This window comes from Stegastes partitus, unplaced genomic scaffold (assembly GCF_000690725.1).
Source record: "Stegastes partitus isolate 25-593 unplaced genomic scaffold, Stegastes_partitus-1.0.2 Scaffold1231, whole genome shotgun sequence".
NCBI lineage: Eukaryota > Metazoa > Chordata > Actinopteri > Pomacentridae > Stegastes > Stegastes partitus.
Window position 1 is genome coordinate 190,247 of NW_007578962.1, and position 15,975 is coordinate 206,221.

Consider the following 15,975-nt stretch of genomic DNA (forward strand, 5'->3'; position numbering starts at 1 on the left):
CACCTCTGAATGCATTTGGAGGCACCAAATGGATTAAACGTTTATGAGGTGCAACAAAGACTGCTGTTGAAAAGAGGCAGGTGTGTTTAGGGAGAAACTGCCTTCACTGTTATTTTTTAATTAGAAAGTTGCGCCAAATTTCGCAGAATATAAAAGAAAAGTGTCATTTAAACGTTGCAGTGCTGGTGCTGGAAATCAGCATTAAAAAAAAAACAAAAACAAAAAAAAAAACAGAACCAAAGCAGAAACTATTCCCACAGGAGGACTGTGTTTGTTTGTCTGACCACCCTGCGGAGGTGTAAGTCCATAAACGAGGGAAAGCCTGCGAAAAGCAACCACATATTGTAAAGTTAAATTCTAGAAATTTGAAGCAGTGTGGAGGAACGGGTCCCAGACCAGCACTACGAGCATTTACTGCTCAGGTCGTATGAACCCTCTTCAGGAAACTGCTCCATGATGTGGCACTGCGGGAGGTCACAGATGAACGGGTACACGTGATGAAGAACGGATCACTGTTTGGAAGCATCATTTGAAAACTGTACCGTGGTTCAATGACAGCTGTAGATGTGAGAAAGCAGGAAGCAGACATGAATTCACTATATCACTCCGTGTTTAATTGTGTGTGAATTAAATATTTCCTTTTTATAAACATCTCTGCTATGACGTGTATCTACAGCATACATTTCTAATTTCTCAGTGAATCATCCCTTTAAATCTTACCGGTGATACCAAATGTTGTTCATAGAAATTGTTGTTTTTTTTTTTTATAGTGCAACTGTAGGTGTGTATCTGAACTAAGACTCCATATTAATTCATGTAATATTACAAAAACAAGTCATGTTCAGTCTATTCCAAGCAACATATACATAGGTGCATTATTTAAAACAGTATTTCCATCAGAGAGACATAGTGGATATGTTTCATGTCCTACACAAACCTATAAAGCTATTCAAACGCATCAAAAGAAAAAAAAAATATTCAAGGCACTTAGAATTAGCGAGAAGGAAATTTACAGAGGAACCGAACAAAACCTAACGCAGGTTAAATCAAAACATTTACATCTTAAATCCAGTTGGGAACCCAGACAGATTCAGTGATGGAAAAGGCATGTTTCCCTCTCAGGCAAAGCAGTAAAAACAATATCCTAGCAAACGTTACGCGTTGCCATTCATCCATAAAGTGCGTCGCACGGCCTTCTGCGGGCCGGTTTTTGAGACAGGTCAGAATCAGCTGTGGCTGTTGTACACTTCATCAACTCACCATCACAGAGTGAAAACAGCAGCTGGTCAGCACACACAACCACATGTGAAACCTCTGCCTCTCAAGTGTTAATTAGGTCTAAAAATATGGCTTTTGCAGATGATTTGTTTACCTGGTAACAGTCTCGATGCAGACACAGAGTTACCTATGGCACACAGTTGTTCCTGAAACAGCAGTACCACGGTTCAGCTCGTCATCTTTAATGGCCATCAAACCAAGGCTGTGTTGGTAAAAGGAACCCTAACACCGCCCTACTCTCAGAAATGCAGCTCATTAGTCTACAGGTCACAACTTCTGGATTATTTCAGGGAAATTAGCACCACTATGATATAGCGGGGAACTTCTTTCTGCATTTCTTGACTGAAGTTGAGGTTTGCCTTAAAAATAAATACATCAAGTCTCTTAAAGGGTACATTTCATTGAAATTACAGAACTTACTCTTATGCGTATTTAACCTTGCAGTTAGTTTTATCTGCTGGGATCTTAAGACTTCCTGCTCTAAAGCTTCTTCTGCCACCCAAATACAGTGGCGGTTACTCTAGATGCTCTCAGCGATGACAAACGATTAACAATGAGCTCTATTCACCTGAATTGCATCCGCTTGGAAGCAGAACTCTTTGAAGCGCATATTTTAAAATCTTTAGCAAATAAAACCCAAACTACACGGCCGCACACTTGCAGAGGGGAGTTGAAAGGCATGTTTTTGCAAACTAGGGGAAAGCGACCCTTTCGCCATAGCGGAGGTTGAGAAAACTAAGTGCAGGCTCCATCTCCACCGTAGCAGGAGAAGCACCGGAGCAGCTCTGCTGTCAATATTTATAAAGTTAACTTAAATCGCCATAATCAATGCCCAGAAGTGAACCAATTCTGTACAATCCAAATGTGGGTGTGTATATGTGCTGGAATGTGATGGAGAAATGGCAGGATAAGTGTGCATATTGGCCATTGCATATCTTGGCTCTGTCCTCGGTATGTTATAGACGTCAGTGTCGCTCACTGGACTTGGTTTACCACAAATCACTCTTAGCACTAAAAACATGAGGGAATGCAGGCTTTTGGAAGGAAACGGAGTCGGACTGAAAGTGAAAACACATTGATGTTTCTCAAGAACGGAGGTCTGACTCGTGCAGTGACTGATGATGGCAGTATAAAGCAACGACATGGAAGTACGTGTGAACAGAAGACGACCGCTCCTTTGTGATACCCACCTAGCTACCAATCCCGAGTCTGACTTTTTATTTAACCAGACTTGTTCCTATGACCGCATGGGTGTGTTGTTTCTCTGGCTTGAGGAGACGGCTTCTTGTCAGGAGCCATAAGGCGATGCACATCTGCGGATGTTGACGAGATGACGGTCCGGGTTTTCCGTCGATTGTCACAATTGTGAAAGTCATCAAACCAGTGGCGAGTCTTCAAGTTATTTATTTACTTTTTTGGTCAAGAAGCCAAACTTTGGCTTAGTGACTGCAGGATCGACTTAATCCAAATTAGCAGTCACAGTGGGAGGTCCAAAAGTGAACTGGAAGGGGGGTCAAGAAATTCCACAATTTACGTAAGAGCAACCTAGTCTGAGGTTTTCATTGCCTTTGTTGTCTTCTGTCGGTGCCAGAAAAAATATCCCTGGACCCACGGAACAGCCTGTTCCACTATACTACCCTCCTAAGCCTACACGCTGATCTTGAGGGAAATGCTGTATCAGGTCCAACTCTGACAACGAAGGGTGAAACAGCGGCTACAATCTGGAAGGTGGAAGGACGCGATGTGATGAGGGGGGGAGGGAGTGGTGAAGTCAAAGAGAGGCCCGAAAAACAGAAAATGGGTACTGAGTAGGACTCCAGCATATGGAACGAGGGGGTGGTGGAGCAGGGGAGGAGGAGGAGGAGGAGGAGGACCAGGGTTCGGCGTTAGGGTTCCAGCTTCTTGTGGTAAAGCTGCGTGACCTGGATGACTGGAGGAGAGACGCTGAGTGACGGCCCGCACCAACATGCAGAGGATCGCACCGGCTGGACCTCACACCTGCCACTGGAGAGAGGGAGACGTTCAGCATTTGGCTCGAATTAAACGGAATGTGAGAAGCGTACAAGTCAGACAACACAAAGCCCGACAGACGGAGAGAGTCCAAGAGGAAAAGTAGAGGGGAGACACTAGAACAGCCTGATTTGTGAGCAATCCTTGTGGGGAAGATAAAACGTTATTTAAGCCAAAACGTCAGCAAGTTACAGTTACGATCCCACTGAGAACACAGAGGAAGACAGGCTTTTTTTCTCCGGCTCTTTGACATCTGTTACTAACTAATGAAGGTATCAGATCCTTTACTTCTGTTCTCCATTCTTAAACATGTCATGCACGGACAAAGCATTCTATATAGTCATAGGAATCCACACAATTTGTGAATAGCTGAGATCTAAACCTGAGTCTTTCTTACTGGAAGTTGTCAAAGCAACAGATGGACAAAGGCGGAAAGAAAAACCTGAAATCCAGTAACCTACAATGCCCACATAGTGAGCACACATCAGCACGTGGAGGAGAGGCACTAACAGCATGTGTTAGTCATAAACGATGCAGGGGTGCAGGGTGGTACAGCCAAAAGGTTCACAGAGCACAGAACGTCGCAGAACAACAAGTACACATCACGGCTGGGGTGAAATCACTTTCAGGTCACTCCATTCAACAACTTCACTTGAGTGATCAGGTGTTGTGGAACCCAGTTATTGAGGTTGTTGTGTGGCCGGCGGTGCAGCTCCTACAAATAAAATCATCTTTCTTTTAATGTCTGTGTCCATCAGGCCAACGCACTTCAAAGACAAGGACTCTGTGTGAGCCGAGACAAGATCGTAGGAGTTCATCCTGAACTAGGTGAACTGAAAGTGAACTCATCCCAACCTTCATAAACATCCTGACTACAAGCACTTCAAAGATAGGTCGAGGTCTTTTTCAAGCAAATCTTAACACAGCACCGACATGTAATACGTGCAGTCAGTTTGGACAAGAGAGGCACAACAATTAGCTGCACATTTCACATGTGAGTAATTTAAGACAGACTTGAAAATAAGCTGAACCTATCCTTCCACATCCTGACACCACAAAACAGGACATCTTTATAGAACAGTTAACAACGGGATGCATGTTACTGAGAAAGAAGATATGAAAGTATAGTACGCCATAAGGTTAGCCTGCTGAGCTGGTGTTTGAAGTACCTCACATGTTATGGGGCTCTTTTTTTCAGATTGGGGCAGCACTGCTGTGAAGAATAAGGGTAAAAAAAAAAAAAAAAAACACAAGAAAGAGGAGGAAGGGGAGACATATTTAAAAAAAGAAAACCAAAAGGCGTCACTATGATGAAATAATAGCAATGAGAAAGACATTTTCTTTACCGAACATCTTTACATGGCAGCGACTTCCTTTAAAAGAAACAACAAAGACTGGCATGTTTATCCATATGTGTGTTCAAAGTCCAAAACTATGGCTTCCATGTGGCGCTACAATTCACTTATGATTACTTTGATTTGTGTTTTGTTTGTTATTAGAATGCCACAAACATAATTCCATGCATTTACCAGAAAATATGATAAAGTGCTGGAATAAACCCCAACATCTGGGCAGCAGCGAGCACATAATAATGTGAAACAACATCGATAAACGCTGCAGCACCGAACCGCCAGCCTGTGCCCAGATTTTAGATTTTCATTTCCAGCTATTGTTCGTATTTGCTGGATTCTGGATACAACTCTGCTGGCTGCAGCCTTGAACTACACTACATGTTCTTGTTTGTCTAAGGCGGTCAGATGGTGGACAGCGGAGTATTTTTATCATTAAGGGCAAACCCTCAGTGGGCGCAACGTTGTGTAGCTAATGTGGCTAATGCTAGCATTAGCTTTGACTGCATGCTCACGGATCAGAGCTCTGTCAAAACTATTATGCTGAGGGACAATTAGATATGATGGAAACTTAAATAAACAAAGAGTGTTACAGCTCGGTGCAACCTAAACCCAGCAGGTGTTGACATCTGTTTGCTCGTGCTCGAACCTGTTTTTATTTACATATTCTTCTGTTTCTGTTGCGAGACGACGAAACAAGTATGAAATAGTGCATGAAGTGCAGCCCATTGACTCACAGCTGCTGCTCTACAACGATAAATCACTGATTTTAAAACATTGTCTGACAAACTTATTATCACAGTTCAAAACGATGGCCATGCTGAGAATTTGGGGGTTTTTCCATTTAAAATGAATGCTCAGAGAGAATGTCACGAGCAATAAGTCTCCTGCTTTCCTTCATGTCTATATCGGCTGCTCTGCAAACTGCTGCTTGGCTCCGTACCGTCAGTCACAGATGAAGGGTACATGGAAAGAAGCAGGTGCAAACGTACAGAAACAGCCAGTTTAGAACAAGTCTAACACCAGGGGTGTGCGGTCATGGTAAAATGATCTTTTCCCTCTATGGAGAGAAATAAATTTGAACACTGCGGTCTGTAAGTCTTATGTCTGTTTGAGATCAGTTGCTCCTCCTGTGTAATCTAATTATGCGGTAGAGGCCAGAGAAAGCAAAGCCCCCCACTGTGCAGGACCTATCAATCAAGTTCACCACTGAGGATGGTCAAGACAGCAAAGTCGTTTCTTTAACCTCAACCAAGAGGAATCCACCTCTTTAGTGCAGAAAGGCCTCTATTTTATATTTGTATATGTGATCATATTCTAGCAAGACGCCTCCAGGGTTTCTCTTACTGGCAGTGTTACAGCTGATGGAAGAATCTTTTCTATTAGTTTGACGGAAGGAGCTTCCAGCAGTTTATCCGGCAAAACCCCTTTACATCAGTGCTTATGTGAGGCTTAACTGGCAGCAGCTTCTGATCCAGAGAAACACAGCAGAACTCAGCTGCATCTGTCCAAGACAGTTTGTTAACCTGATCAAAGAAAGCAAAGGCCTTCTCCTCCACGTTCAGCATTCCACCTTCCCCATTAAACACCGCCCTCGGCCCCTAACATGCTTTTTTAAAATTTTCATTAGGATATTAACTCAGGGTTAACATCTGTGGCAGCAAAATCAGAGTGAGAAAATATTGTTTATCATTTAGTTTGTGTAAAACAGAGCTGAGGGCAATTTACTTGAGAAGGCCAAAGTAATTACTTTATTTAATCATGATTGTTTTATGTGTGTGTTGTCTCTGCGTTCATAGTATTTGCCAGAGCCAACAGCTTGCCTACAACAACCTATCTGCTCCAGCATCTTACTGAAACCGTTTGTGACGTTTGTGTGTGTGTCTTTTACCCGGTGTCGTCAGGCATGTCCTGATCAGCCTCTGCAGCGGATGATTCAACGTCTACGTCTGCACTGCTCTCGCTGCCCTGAGCTGACAAACCACACGGCGACTCTGGGCTCACACACTCACCACTGACACACAGAGAAGCACACACACACAGCCAGAAGGTTTTTACTGACATCGTTGCACCCTTTAATGTTGTTCATTTCAATATTGTTTTTACTAATGAAGCACATGGTGTGGCTTGAAGTTGTGACTTGTGTCAATGTCATTTGAGTTGTACGTGTGTCTGCAATGATTGATTAATTGCCATTATTAATTTAATCAATGAAAAATGATTATGAACCAATTTAACTGTCAAAAAAGGTATCGTAAATCTGCTGTAGTCGCTTGTTGCACCACCAGGCGGAGGTCTGCATGTTCTCAAATGAAGTTACAGGTGTGTTTGCTGCCGACCTGCTTCTCTGCCGTCTGCCTGCTAACGGTGGCAGTCGTTTTGATTGAGTCCGCTCGTGCTAACGCTAAGCTAGGATTCTCAAATGCTAAACCAAGCTGGGAGCTGAGTGTCTGTCAGCAGGGAGAAGCTGTAGCTGTTCAGGAGCAGGAGAACGCCGATCACATGCTTCCAACAACTTTCAAACTAAGAAGATGTAGCGGTTCATAAATACATTTTAGAGGTGACCATAAACCCTGACAGATTTGTTGGAATAATAAAGCTTCTGCAACAGCATTTGTGGATACCTGTCTCAGTACATCAGGTATGAGGATTACTCCAATATAAAATCGTCTGTGAAGATGTTCACGTTGTAGGTTATTTACTGTGGCAGACAGGAGCCTGTTGGTTGTGTCTATATTGGATTTTATCGGCTGCATCATTGATGAGCAATTTGAAATGAAACCATTACTTTTTGCCATTTCATTTGCAATTAAAATGACCTTATATGACTTCATCTGTTCTTCAAATTAGGGCTGCAAGGTGGCTCGGTGGTTCGCACCGTTGCATTGCAGCGAGAAGGTCACCGGTGAGGACACCCGGGATCTTTCTGCGTGGAGTCTCCATGTTCTCCCCGTGCAGCGTGGGTTCTCTCTGGGTTCTCTGGCTTCCTCCCACACAGTCCAAAAACAGGTTAACTGGTGATTGTAAATTGTCTGTAGGTGTGAATGTGAGTGTGCTTGGTTATCTGTCTCTAAGTGTAGCCCTGTGATAGACTGGTGACCTGTCCAGGTGAACCTGTCTTCACCCTGAGTCAGCTCGGATAGACTTCAGCCCCCCGCGACCCTCGTGACAATTAAGGTGTATAGCTAATAGATGGATGGATGTTCTTCAAATTCATGAAATTTTGTGGTGAACATGAAGTGGTTAGTTTATTAAAAATGGTTTTATCAGCCTATGGGGGAAAAAAAACAAAACAGCATCTGTACTTTATTATTTTGGCAATTAATCAATGATTACTTCCACAGCCAATATTTTTTCAAAAATCAACCGTTTGAAATTTGCATCCCCAGTGTTTACCCTTAACCCCACCTCTTGTACCTGTGTGTGTGTGTGTGTGTGTGTGTGTGTGTGCGCCTGTCTACTGACTTGATGTGCTTCTCCAGTACTAGGATCGCCTGCTCCCTCTCCTCCAGCCTCCTCTTCAGTGAGGCGATCTCCTTCTGCTTCTCAAGGAGCTCCTTCTGGAGACGATAGTTGCTCTCTTCCAGAGTCTCACAGAACGCCTGGAGGGAGAGAAAAACCAAGCAACAGACATTATTTAACAATCCCACCTCTGCTGATATTGTTGATGGGCAACAGAGGATAAGACAGGAATAGCATATTTGGATGCAAGCATCAAGGCCGTACATGTATTTTTGGCCATTTGTAAAAATCTATAAATATACAGATCTAAACACACATAGGTTTGAGGTGTCTGAATTTTTAAAAAAATAATTCCAGGTCGGATTAGGTCGGTTGTTTTACCGATCTTGTTTGACACATTTATGTCACAAGTTGTGGATTGATGTGATGAAAACAAGTCTCTGCTTTCGTTATCAATACCATCAACCTACGTCATGTCCCTGCCACATATAGGACAGGCTATCTTTTTCAACTTGTAGTTAAGAACATAAAAAAATATACCTGAGCTTCGGTGCTGACTTAAAAATACCTTACATATTGGTTTATTTTGCTAATTATACACTTTAAAAACGTGTGTGTGTGTGTGTGTAGAGCTGCCCTAACAACAGCCACACAACAACTGATCAGTGAGCCAGGCTTTATTAAAAACACCTGTGATACATATTAATACTCACATAGTTTTCTATTTTGAAAGCTTGTTTCAAGCTAAATTGAATAATTAATATAAAGCAAACTTTTGTGGCCGTGATGTAGCAACGACAAGCTAACCAAACAGACCCCCTGGCTGTTTTTTTTTTTTTAGTCTCATCTTCTATTCCTTGTTCACACTTGGTTTGTTTCCCATTACAGAGCTTGGACTGCGTACAAACACATCTACATTTTTTTTTCAGCTTGCGCACAAAACAAACAGCTAGCAGACCGTGAGGAGACATTCACTGAACTGGACAATACATGCATTGGATTAGAAACATATCCTCCAATTTAACAAGAACTTCCTGCTACAGGAAAAACTTGCTCAGTTCCCACAGCAACAGCAACAATGTCCAGCACCTTTTCCAACTACAAACAGGAATGATTTTTGGAAAATGCCTTAAAGTGACATGTGTAGGTCACATACAGTGCACACAACTGGATGTAAAAGCATGCAACACAAGCAAATATAACCCCTGCAGGAAACGGACATTAAAAATGAGCCTTTTGTCACATATAGCACTACAGGCTTTATAGCACTTCATATTACATGAATACAAAAAGCCACAAGGGCTGTAGGGTCACCCCAGGAGTTTTGGCTTGCATCTGAAGTAGTTCATGGTGAATCTGAGGTCTGCCTTGGGCCTTGTCCTATGATAGAAACCAGCACCATTCCAATTTCACTCTCTTGCTTGACTGCATTACATGTGCATCCAGAATGTCTGATATTGGCTGGAATCCATCCCACCTTCCCTTAATCCATGCAAGGCCTCCCGTACCACTGACTGCTACGTGACCCTACAGGAGAATATTTCCATTCCTCGTCCAAATGCTGCTCCTTTTTTGCAAAAATATCTCAGTTTTAACTTCACATATAACCAACAGTTGTTTTGAAAATGACTGATGTGACCAGATGTTGGTATTTATGATGAGGTGGGAGGTAAACCTTCCTTCTGATGACTATTCCATGTGAGTGCATTAACACTTCACAGTTGAACAGTGCACCGCCAGTCCTGAGCCAGTTCTCTCCTCAGGAGTTCCTTTGCGGCGGATGTGCAGTTTCAGCTGACCATGTATTTGTCCGGACTTCCACTTCTGCCACCCTGGCTACCATTTGTTTATGACATTTCAGACGGTGGAAAACACAAGCAGGAAGAGGGTCGCTACTTTTTATAGGCCCCTCTGCAGCCGACTTCAATCCTAACTTTAGGTCCGAAGCCAGCTGCATTCTTGGTGGAAATTGAATGTTCCTCCAAAGTTTGAAAAGTCAGAGTTTATCAGGCTGACATTTTCAAATGACAGTTCTTGACCTGCATTACAAGTCCTAAAAAGTCAATTAGGGATTAGAGGCAGTGAGACCTTCGCAAGTAGCCCAAGCTTTAGCACTTGTAAATTACTTAAATTAAACGTTGACATTCTTGAACTCTAACAAGCATGTCGTGAGTCACATTTTCACATTTTATCACCACATGTGGTCACAGTATACCGCTGATCCACCACCTGTGGATCAGTGGTATACTGTGACCTCATGGTCATGACATGGGATTGCATTACCCACATGCAGGCATGCGTGTCTCCTCGTTTGCGCATGAAATGAACAAACTGGAGAACCACTTATAGAAAAACAGCTCCATAACTCCAATAACTCCACAGGGAACCTTTATTAGAAAACATTTACATCACTTCAAAGCGCTAAATAACGTGCCCAGGTGTCCAATATTCTGCTCCCAAGTGTGAGCGCACATGCTTTAACGTGTATATGCGTACTTACCCTGCTCTCCTCCAGACTATCAAAAGGCCCTGGTGGGTCATCAAGACACAGAAACTCTCTCACTGCCAGGCTGGTGAGGAGAACCAATGATAGAGCATAAGTTTGTGTGACTGTTGTTTAGAACAGAGCATTCTGCTTAATAATGCAATAAAAAACATTTAATTAAAACTATAAAATAGCCTGACGCGAGTAGCATTTATTCATCTGGTAATCTACACAACACTGACATGAGCAACACAAAATACAGAGTTCAGATGAATTCCCTCTGATGTCTCAGCATGCAACACAATCTGGCGTAATAACTACATTTTAAAATTTCAACACACTGCACAGTCATGTCACGTACCAGTTGGCGATGTCCTTGTGAGCGACCAAGTTTTGTAAAAAAGCCTGCAGTCCCAGCTGTCTGTCTTCCAGGAAGTCGCTGTCATAGTTATCTTTGAACCAGCGCTTAGGAGGCAGCGAGAGGCGAAAGCCTGGAAACATTTCTTTTAACTAGAATGAACACAAGCACACACACACACACACACACTGGAATGAGCATCACATGATCGCTCCAACAAACAGCATACAGCAGTTGTAGCAAAAGAAAACTATTCGGTGTTTAAGACAATATAAGGTTAATGGTTTGTAACTCCATGAAGCTCACACTCTATTTCTGCATTACAAACTCTGACTTGCATCAACGCAAGTATTTCAAAACGTGAAAATTAGCTTTAACAGGAAGCGTGTGAGAAGTCTCCTTTGATCATTTAGATAAGATTCTTTCAGTCAGCTTGGGACAATCATGCTTCATTTATAAACTAAATTTTTGGGCACATTTTACCCTTTAAAAAAATTGCAATATGGCCATGGACACTGGCCATGGGCATATTGGGATAATATGTTGATATTAATTTTAAGTAAGAATTGTTTGGCCCTATGTTAGCTCTTTTCTGTACAAATGGGTAGCACACATTTTGAAAGGGGTTCCTTCACATTGGGTATTTAACAGTTTCCCTAAAATATACACAACTACAGCCTTACACCAAAATACTGATCCAATAAGTGCGTCACGACATGCATCAATTGTTTGAGTAAAATCTGCTCTGATATAGTTCAGGGGAGTTTAAAACAAAGACACGCATCGCCTCTGCCGGCCTTCCATTATTCCCGCCCTCCTTCTGAGCTTTGAAATTGCCCGGAGGAACTGCTTTTACATGCAAAACCAGAACGCTCCTGAAATTTCATCCTGGTTCCCATAGAACTCTCAGCGGGTAAAAGGGTGGGTATGATGTGCAACTCATCAGGTGTACCATATCTAAGGCACTGTAGGGGTTTTGCTATATTATGGAAGACTGTTTGAAACACCACATATAAGCAGAAAGCAGGCGCTGGTAGTGGTCTGAGATGTTTTTATAGATGTTCCATCCATCCATTATCTATACACCGCTTAATCCTCACTAGGGTCATGGGGGGCTGGAGTCTATCCCAGCTGACTCAGGGTGAAGGCAGGTTCACCTGGACAGGTGACCAGTCTATCACAGGGCTACACTTAGAGACAGACAACCAAGCACACTCACATTCACACCTACGGACAATTTAGAATCACCAATTAACCTCAACATGTTTTTGGACATATGGGAGGAAGCCGGAGAACCCGGAGGGAACCCACGCTGCACGGGGAGAACATGGAGACTCTACGCAGAAAGATCCCGGTGCCCCCACCGGGATGTGAACTGGCAACGTTCTTGCTGCGAGGCAAAAGTGCTAACCAACTGCGCCACCTTGCAGCCCTTTTAGAGATGCCGAGATACTTTTTTAGAAATCCCTTATCTTCACTTCCACTGGTAGGCAAAGTGTCGAAAGTCAACAGTTCTTGTGCAAACTCCCTCTGCTTCAGCCTTCACTGTTCATTATGCCTACCTCCATCCTCTCCAGTGCTCTGCCAACATTTAGGAAATATATACTGCTGGTTTTGCAGTGTTCTAGGCAGGAGGGTGGGTTGGCGTGTGTTTACAGACATGCCTGTTTTACACACTTGGCAGCCTGAGCCATGTCCATAAATCACTAGTCACTCAGTACAGAGGCAGTGCTGATTTATGAAAACATGATCACCATGCTGGGTATCTCTGCCACAGTCAGTCTCAACAGAACGCATGTTTGGATTGCCTGTAAGGTCCACTCACAGCAGTCAAGTCCTCTTATTAATTTCAATAATCTCCCAATTATTAAAGACAAATCCTTTAAATATCTGTGCCACAGTTATTACAATACACTTGAAATTGGAAGATTTCCAAACAGCTGATCAACGAGGCCTTTACAACTACAAACACAGTGTGATTGGTTCAGCTGTCGCTGTGGAAAAACCACAGGAATGGAGGAGAGGATGTCCACACCTCCTCCCTTAACTCGATCTCCTTGTTGAATGCAGGGCGTGCCCAAATCCTGTGTTACCGTTATTGTTGCTTAGGATTACTGTATCTGAAAAAAATCAGCAAAAACATACAGTATCATCCTATAGCTTTCTGTTTCCCCTTCCTTATCTGTGACCAAACTGTCCCTCCCAAAATCACGAGAGGCTCATTCTCCTACTTGGCTCAGGCCTGTTGGCTGTTAGGGAACAGTGAGCTTCTTTGTGTAGCTCTAATCATTTCCACCAAGGACTCAAAAACAAAAGAAAGCACGCTGAAAGCAAAGGGTTGATAGTCGAAACCAGTGTCTACACATACATGAAATGATGACGACAAAACTGAGCTTCATATTGACTTAATATCTGGCACTGCCCATACAACCACATGTACAGACAACACACCCAAACACACCTTGTCGTTGAGCCTGGAGAAGTCTGTGTACCTCCTAAAAACAACCCAGCTCTCATCTGGAGTCTTCTTGACCAGGACCTTATATACCTGCAGCAGAGAAAAAAAAAACCTCAGAGACTGCCAACATACAGTAGTGTGGCACTCTTTAGATATTTAGCATAACATATGAAGAGTCACTTGATGGTTCATTGATGTTTTGCAATACAGTAAAAATGAAAATAATTCCAGTCATGCTCATTGCTCAACACATCCCACGACTACAGCCCAACAAACTGCCTAGTTTGAATAAAACGTTCTGACACCTGCTCTGTGTGGTTTTTGAGAGAGCAGACCAGCTTGTGTCGTGTTTGTCAAGTGCCTGTAGATGATTTCTAAGTAAACAGTACAAGTCTTTGTGCTGAACAAACGTTGACATCAGGCGTTCAGGTCCATCCCATTTGCTAAACTGTCAAGACAAAGTGAACAGGCTGATGTTACCTAATTAAAGTTGTCAGGATGCCATATTAACCAGTTCTATAGGTGCATACCGTGAACTTGGCCCTCTCCTCCATGACCTCATACCCCAACACAGTGGGCGTGATAGGCCTCTCCTCAATTTGCTGACTGCCATCAGGATCCGATACGGAGCGAGGGCAGCTTGAGTACTCCACAGAAGCTTCCAGTGTCCCGTTTACCCGAGCCCGCGTCACAGGGCTCTGGAGCGGCGGCGGCGTCCGGCTGCGTCCGGCTCTGTCTGCGCAGCGGGACGAACGCTGGGAGCCTAACAATTCTCTTCCAGGGTTCTCCCCGGCCATCCCGATGATGGGGGACGAGGACTCCAAGCTGCTGGAGACGCTTCCCAGTGAAGAAGCTCGCTGTGGACGTCTCAGCTTGTTGCTACCGCCGGACAGGGCTCTGTCCATGGGCACAGGGACAGGCACAAAAGGTGATGCCATCTTCCTGAGTTGTGTGCTCCTGCCCCGCCACCGCAGTAGTCAATAAGGCTTTTTTCACACCGACACTGACCTTGCCTCCTCGCTTCAGTAGCGTTGAGTGTTTTTACAGAGTCTCACAGTGCTGCTTAGCCTGAAGGTGCTGGCATTGACTCTACAGAGAAAAGGAGAACAAGAATCATTTGGTATTGTACAAAGGATGATTTAAATTGACTTCAGGTTTTTAATATAAATTATATAAAATAATACATAAATGTGCCACAAATCATCAGGAAATCCACCCTGGAATACCAGACCGTAGGGGCAGATAAATTATTGACAGCAGCCATATGTCATTCATAATATATAAACATGTGTATCATGTGTAAAATCCATTATAGAAAAAGGATTTAAAGATGGACAGATACTTAATGTACTGATTGATTAGCTTTCAAGTCTGACCCAGAATGCTGCCAAAGGAAGGAGTCATGATGCTTTGATTTAACATAAGGGAAGAAGAGGATGCAAGCTGGTTTTCTTGAGAGAGGGGCGTAAAAAAAAAAAATCGATTTCTGCTCAGACCGAGATCAGCAGCGACCTGTCAAAGAGGCTCATGTTTATTCTGGAGCAGCTCTGGGTGTTTAAGCGACTTAAAATGAAAATCCAAACGGTAGGCTATAATACACATCCGACCGAGGGTACTGGCTGCATCTTCTGTGAATCCCGAGGGGGAAGAAAATAGGAAGTTAAAAGGAAAAGAAAAAAAACAAAACACGGATGTTATTCATGGCTCATGCTGCTCACTCACTCCTCACTGAGTCGTGCAGTTATTTAAGTGAGACATGACGAGCTGGGACTGAAGCCAGCGTGACAACAACACGCTGCCCTGCTTCCTACTATCAGTCACATTTGTAAAGTCGAGTGGTTAACCGCTTAGCCGGCCTTTAGTAGGTCAAATTAGCAAACAGGCTAATGTCCCCCTGATGCATGACCGTCCCTGTGCACTGCATTAACGTTTTCCTGCCTTTCGATTACTACTGGGAGTCACAAAGACACATGACTACTACAGTACTGCCACAAAGAAAACCCTGTTAATTTGCCCAGTTGTAATAATAAACACATAATTTTCACCCTAACTGCGAGCTACAGCTAACGCTAGCTAACACCAACTAGTTAGTTAGTTGCTATGACCAACAATCCAAACAAAGTAGGCTAACTCCATTTTTTATTAAAATAAAAGCAAAATTTAACAAAAAGTTCCACGCCGAGAAAGGTAGGAATTCCTTAAGCTTCAAAAGCAGTCGTTTTTTGTAGTTTATTTAGAGCACTTTGTCGACAATGCATACGTCAACGCTTAAACGGCACCTTTTTTGAACGGCGCCTGGCCGATCCACCATCCCGGTGAGAGACGGCTGGGATATAAAGGCTATCACATTACGTTAGCTAGCAAGCTACAACGGACAGCCCGTGAGGACAAAGGTGAGATGGTGAAAGGGCCTTTAAGCTTACCGTAGGAGTCCACGTATCCTTTCCTCTCGGTTAATTTATTTTACTATACACATGAAGCCCCCAAGTGTCGGATTGTCCCGTCGCTGTTTATCCACCGCTCTCCTCCCTTGCCCTTTTCATGTTAGCATGCTTGAACTGACACCTCAGCAGTG

The 15,975-nt window shown here is 43.3% G+C and overlaps 1 protein-coding gene across 6 annotated transcripts; it reads right to left on the bottom strand.

Moving 5' to 3' along the window:
* Positions 1 to 592: 592 nt before the first annotated feature.
* On the bottom strand, positions 593 to 15,919 carry snx16 (sorting nexin 16). Of its 6 annotated transcripts, none has more exons than XM_008297640.1 (9): positions 15,824 to 15,919; positions 14,409 to 14,489; positions 13,931 to 14,297; positions 13,404 to 13,490; positions 10,946 to 11,094; positions 10,600 to 10,669; positions 8,103 to 8,239; positions 6,529 to 6,651; positions 593 to 3,282 (listed from the first exon to the last, which is right to left on the bottom strand). In XM_008297640.1, exons 3-9 carry the CDS (start codon positions 14,195 to 14,197, stop codon positions 3,165 to 3,167), a joined length of 951 nt encoding a protein of 316 aa, XP_008295862.1. In that variant the 5' UTR covers positions 14,198 to 14,297; positions 14,409 to 14,489; positions 15,824 to 15,919; the 3' UTR covers positions 593 to 3,164. The 6 variants fall into 6 exon arrangements, 5 of the variants coding, with proteins under 5 accessions (XP_008295862.1, XP_008295857.1, XP_008295860.1 ...); XM_008297638.1 differs by adding an exon at positions 4,463 to 4,501 and having other exon boundaries at positions 3,196 to 3,282; positions 13,931 to 14,489; XM_008297639.1 differs by adding an exon at positions 4,458 to 4,498 and having other exon boundaries at positions 3,197 to 3,282; positions 13,931 to 14,489.
* Positions 15,920 to 15,975: the final 56 nt, after the last annotated feature.